Source organism: Moschus berezovskii, chromosome X, assembly GCF_049115385.1.
Source record: "Moschus berezovskii isolate FMDL1 chromosome X, NW_MosBer_1.0, whole genome shotgun sequence".
Classification (NCBI taxonomy): Eukaryota; Metazoa; Chordata; class Mammalia; order Artiodactyla; family Moschidae; genus Moschus; species Moschus berezovskii.
Genome location: NC_142488.1, coordinates 24,899,232 through 24,904,483, shown reverse-complemented (window position 1 = coordinate 24,904,483; position 5,252 = coordinate 24,899,232). Strand labels below are relative to the sequence as shown.

Below are 5,252 nucleotides of genomic sequence, written 5' to 3'. Positions count from 1 at the left end.
TGGAAGGGCTACAGGGTCTGTTAGAATCCAGTCTCTGCAGATGGTTGTGACACAGTGACTTCCTTAGTTCTTCTTCATTCACCACTTAGAAGAGAGGCTTTGGTTCTTGGCCACTTAGTTAAGCTTACTCATCAGTGTGCAGATTCAGTGGCCAGTTTCAAATGAGTCAGTAGATTAAATTCTTTTTTCTAACCTCATCTGCCTTCTAAAACCTTATTTTTGTTGTTTAGTCTAAGTTGTGTCTGAGTCTTCGCAACCCCATGGACTGCAGCACACCAGGCTTTTGTCCTTCACTATCTCTGGAAGAACCAGTAGATCCTTTGCCTAATCTACTCATAAGCCAATTTGGAGAAAAAACTTTGAGTATGGTGAAAGCACCCAGTGCAGATAAGCAGACTTCTAAACTTCACCTCCACGGTTAACAATAGTGCCTGGGGCTGTTGCTTTCAGAGAGATTCCATGCTGAGGATGGGACAGATATGGGATGTCTTCAGGGAGTTGGAATGCTCTAAATCAGGGGAAAGGTGGGTGATTCTGGGCTTTCTGTTCCACTGGGAGCAGAGTACAGCCTTACAAAAGGAAGCAGGGGAGAGCTAGACAGTAGGTCAGGATCCAGATGTGGACATAAGGGTACACTGGGGAAAACTCAGGGGAAGTGCCATGTCATTTGGAAAGGGCTGGATCTGGTACCATGTACCAGCACTGGGTAGAGTCAGCTCTAGAAGAACCCTGTGGATAGGGGCAGGAGAACCTTAGGCAAATGCAGGCCATAGATAGTCCCCACTCAGTGTTTAGTTCTCATTTTCACCTTGTTAATACACCTGGGTTTAGTACACTGGCTGCAGATGCCTTCTTTTTGTATTTCCCAGGAGATACCATACAGTAATGAGAAGAGAAATGAATTAAAAGATAGAAAGTTGGCCTCAGGTTGTGAGTGGTGGAAAAGTGTAGGCTGTAGAGGAATTCATATCAGGGCGCTAGTCCCAGCTCTGTCACTTACATGCCAGGTGAACTGAAGAAAATAGCAGAATTCTGTGAGCCTTAGATTCTTCATCTGTGAAATGGATTTGATAAGTAGTCTTCTTGCTCTTGGTTCACATATATTCATGTAAGTAGGAATATTGGAATGTGACTTATATAAGACACTGGCACAGTATCTGGCATGCATTGATTGGATTTTGCTAAATTTTAGTTATTACTATAATTATTTTCCCCCAAAACGTGCAAACCTCCCGTTTTTTTTTTTTTTTTTAAATACAGGAAGTAACATAGAATTTGTAGCTCTCTAGGATATGGCACAAGAAATCAGCCGGTATGTTGTCTAGCATGTTAAACTAAGTTACTTGCTATATAATTTTTCTTAGGATATTTATTTCTGGTGTGGGTGATTCTAGCCAGCTTGATGCAACTCAAAACTCCTGGAATTTGTGTCAGAGTTTATTTCCATCCCTCCCTTATATCTTCCTTTCCATCCCAGATGCTTGTTTTTGAAATTATTTTACCTCCATCACAAATCTAGTTCTTAAGAGTTTACCAAATTACAGTCCAGAGAACCTAATTAAAATGTCCATTTATTGGATGGACTATGTCTCTCCCAGCCCAGGGTGAAGACTGCCAGCACAGTGGCTTCAGAGCATCCCACCTCATATAAAACCACTAAACCCACTATGCATGCATGCTCAGTCACTAAGTCGTATCTGACTCTTTGTGATCCTAGGGACTACAGCCCACCAGGCTCCTCTGTCCACGGGATTCTCCAGGCAAGAATACTGGAGTGGGTAGCCATGCCCTTCTCCAAGGAATCTTCCTCACCCAGGGATCAAACCCGAGTCTCCTGCATTGCAGGCAGATTCTTTACCATCTGAGTCACCAGGGAAGCCCCACCTCATGTAAGTAACACCCTTATTTCTCAGACACTCCCTTGTTATAATGTACACAATTCACCTATTTTTGTGGACTGTGTTCTCCCACACTGGAAAAAGAGCACAGGACCTCTTCCATTTCTGCCCCAGGTGAAGATTGCTCTGCTTTGTACATGATCTTGAAGTAAATGCTAAAAGCATTTCTAGTCCAGGCTTTAGTCTCTTAATCTGAGACAGAGCATCTGATATTTTAGTCTCTGCCTACCACTCAAACTCACGTGACCCACCACCCAGCTTAATTAAAATTACCTCCCACTGAAGGACTTGCAGTTTCCCAAGATCTCAAACCCCTTTGCCACAGTGTATTTAGACTACTCATGATTAAAACCCCCAAGTCCTCACACCATTTTTGACTTATCCTTTTAGTTGTAGGGGATATCTTACAATACTCCTTACATCATAGCTGCTCCAAGACTTTAAAATTCTATAAGAAGGAATGGTTCTTGTTCACCTTAGTATTCCCCATACTAACAGGGAGCTTTGCAAAGATTAGATGTTTAATTATTGTTGGGGGAAAAAAAATGGGCCACTGAAATGTCTAATTTATTACAATATTTCTCCTACATTCTTGAATAAGCTAAATACATCCATATTTATTTCTCTCTCTCTATATATATATATAATATCATCTTACAAAACAACAGACTAAAAGTATAAATGAAACCAAGAATTTTTATCTTTTATTTATCCATTTCTTTACCACAACTATTACAATGCTGAGTTTTTCACATTTCCAAAGTAATGCCTCATCCATTGCCATGTTATCTTATTACAAATTACTAAGTAAGGTGGAACTTTTCCAGTTATACAAAATAATAAAACTCTTACTCTTAGATCTCACCCATAGTATCAGTGTTTGAGCAATATCACTCAGAAATCTGGATTATGAAGCTACTTAAATCTTCTATTAAAAGGAACAATATTTTTAAAATTTTCCAAGATACTACATAGAACACAAAAACACAAATATGTTATGCACAGTATTGTCTGCAGCCCTGCCCCAACCTTCTACTACTCAGAACATGAACTTCTTTTTAACAACAATGTAAGGAATCTGCCTCAGACTCTACTGGAGGGGGAGGAACTGCTGACTATGGCACTGGAGCGGGCCCTGGCCAGGGCAGCAATGCGAGCCTTGGCTGAAGCTCTAGCTTGGGCTCTCTCTTCCTCATCTCTCAAAGCCTCCTCGTACAAGGATGGGAAGGCAGTGGGGTCCATATTATGGATCTTAGCCGTAAACTCTAGCACTTTCATCTTGGTGGTTTCAGCGTGGGCTCTTGAGCCCCACAGGAACTCATAGCATGGAGGATAACTATTGGCCACCTGGCGGTACTCTAAGTAATTCTGCTGCACTAAATCATTGGTAATGACCTTCTGAGGCTCCCCAAAAATGAAGTGATTCCTCCCCTTATATAACCCCATTACATTCAGGGTTTCCCAGACTCGCTCCTCACTAGCACAATTGCCCTGCATGAAGATCACACCCAGAATAGCCATCAGCAGGCCTGTCTTGGGAATCTCGACCCGATTTCTCAGCCTTGCATCGCAGCTTGCTTCCATTTTGTTGACAAGGATGTAGATGTGCTGGTAGGGATCCACTTCCTTCAGGTCAAGGCCAAAGATCATCTCCAGGTGCTCAGCAGCTCTCTGGATGATCTCAATGTAGTGATTCCTATACATCTGGATTACTTCTCTCAGTATTTCTGCCTTTCTAATAAGCTCTTTCATGTTATACTTATACAGCAGGTAATACACCATTATAACCACCTTCTCATCTATATGGCGTCTTTGGATGGACTCAGTGTATGAAGTATTTGTGGCTCTCTGAAGACCCTGTGGATTGCAATATGACCAAGCAATAAGTGAGCTTTAGGAAATAGCTTTGCAAGAGGAGAAAGAGGAAGGGAACTCTTCTCCCACTCCCACAATGGCTTGAGCACCTACCAGATTCTGGGGCTCAACTTGGGCCTGGTTGCGTCTCTCACGGGTACGAAGCTTACTCTTCTGACCCCGAGGCATGATGACTTTCAACAAAGGCAGCAGGCAAGCGGGCAGGTGACTCAGTGACCTAAAGGAAAGAAGATGAGATTGCTGGGCCATGTCAACAGGTAGATAGATACCGCCTAGGCCTCTACTGAAGGCCAGGTCTACAGGTTTCCTTGAGGGCAATGTCCTGCGAGCCCCTTATTCTCTGATTTGCCTCTGCCCTGAGGACTCTGTGGAAATAACCAGGGTGTGCTTTAGCTCCTACTTCCCAGATCTTCCTGGGGTTCATTGGGGCTTAGAACAGTGGTTCTGTTTTGAGTTAGAGAACAGAAGGTCATCACTTCACTTTTGGCAAGACCTGGCGTTCCTGTGCTCTACTGGTCTGATGTTGTCCCCTTATTTCAAAGTCCTTATCACTCTGAGACCCCAGAAGTGGAAATGAGCAGAACTTCATTGGACCACACTTGCCTGGGGATGCATAGGGAAGAAAGTGCCCACAGAGCTTTGTGGGACCCTCTCCATCTTTAGGTGATTAGGGGTTTCAGTCCTCGCTCAGTGCCCTCACTTTGGATTCTGGCAGGGCCTGGGCCTCCTCCCTCTGCTGACATGAGACCAATACTCTTGGAGGCAAACCCTCAAATCCCTGAAAGGTTTGAGGAGGAGGTTAGGGATGCCCCAGTCTAACCCATCTGCCCCAGGTACCGTCGGGGATAATGGCCTGGATAGGATTCTCTGTGACCCCCACTGTTCAGAGGCAAGTGGTTCCTTCAGTCCTTACTCGGGGTCCTCACAGAGACTGTTGGAAAAGCTTGGATTGCCTCCCTTGAAAGGACCACGCAGCAGCCATCTTAGACCAAGCCCTGCCTTGCAGAGACCGCCCGAGGAGCACGTGAGGGTATGCCTCGGCCTCACCCCCTTACCTGAGGTGGCCCCGGGCTGACAGCACTGGAGGGGCTTTGTGAGGCCCGCTTCGTCGTGGGGCAGGTGTTCAGGAGATCTCACACGGCACCCGCAGTGTAAAATGCTGAAGGGCCCAGAAGTTCCTCCTTTTCCTGCCTTGTGGCTGCCTTCCTTCCTTTCTTACGCATTCACTTCCCCTTGATACTGGATGCACGCAGCCCGGCACCTCATGACCGGAAGCCGCGGCCTCTCAAGCCCAAAGTACCAGAGAGACGCAGGCTCTAGAAGGACGCCTGCTGTGGTCTGGAGGGTGGTTCCCTCAGACCTCGCTCAATGTTGACGCCTTTACCCCCCACCCTCCCACCTCCATGCTTACCTCCCCCATCACCACCTTCCCTTACCCCCACCTCCCCGCCCCTCCCCCACCTCCCCGCCCCTCCCCCA

The 5,252-nt window shown here is 45.7% G+C and overlaps 1 protein-coding gene across 1 annotated transcript; it reads right to left on the bottom strand.

Annotated features, from left to right (window-relative positions):
- Positions 1-2,981: 2,981 nt before the first annotated feature.
- LOC129563823 (melanoma-associated antigen B10-like) lies at positions 2,982-3,941 on the bottom strand. The gene is made up of 2 exons (XM_088833886.1): positions 3,867-3,941; positions 2,982-3,755 (listed from the first exon to the last, which is right to left on the bottom strand). Exons 1-2 carry the CDS (start codon positions 3,939-3,941, stop codon positions 2,982-2,984), a joined length of 849 nt encoding a protein of 282 aa, XP_088690012.1.
- Between the last annotated feature and the right edge of the window lie 1,311 nt (positions 3,942-5,252).

Coding starts and splice junctions, on each gene's coding strand:
- LOC129563823 (XM_088833886.1), bottom strand. CDS start 3,941: ATGCCTCGGGGTCAGAAGAGTAAGCTTCGTACCCGTGAGAGACGCAAC. Junction 3,756..3,866: donor AAGTTGAGCCCCAGAATCTG/GTAGGTGCTCAA, acceptor TGCAATCCACAG/GGTCTTCAGAGAGCCACAAA.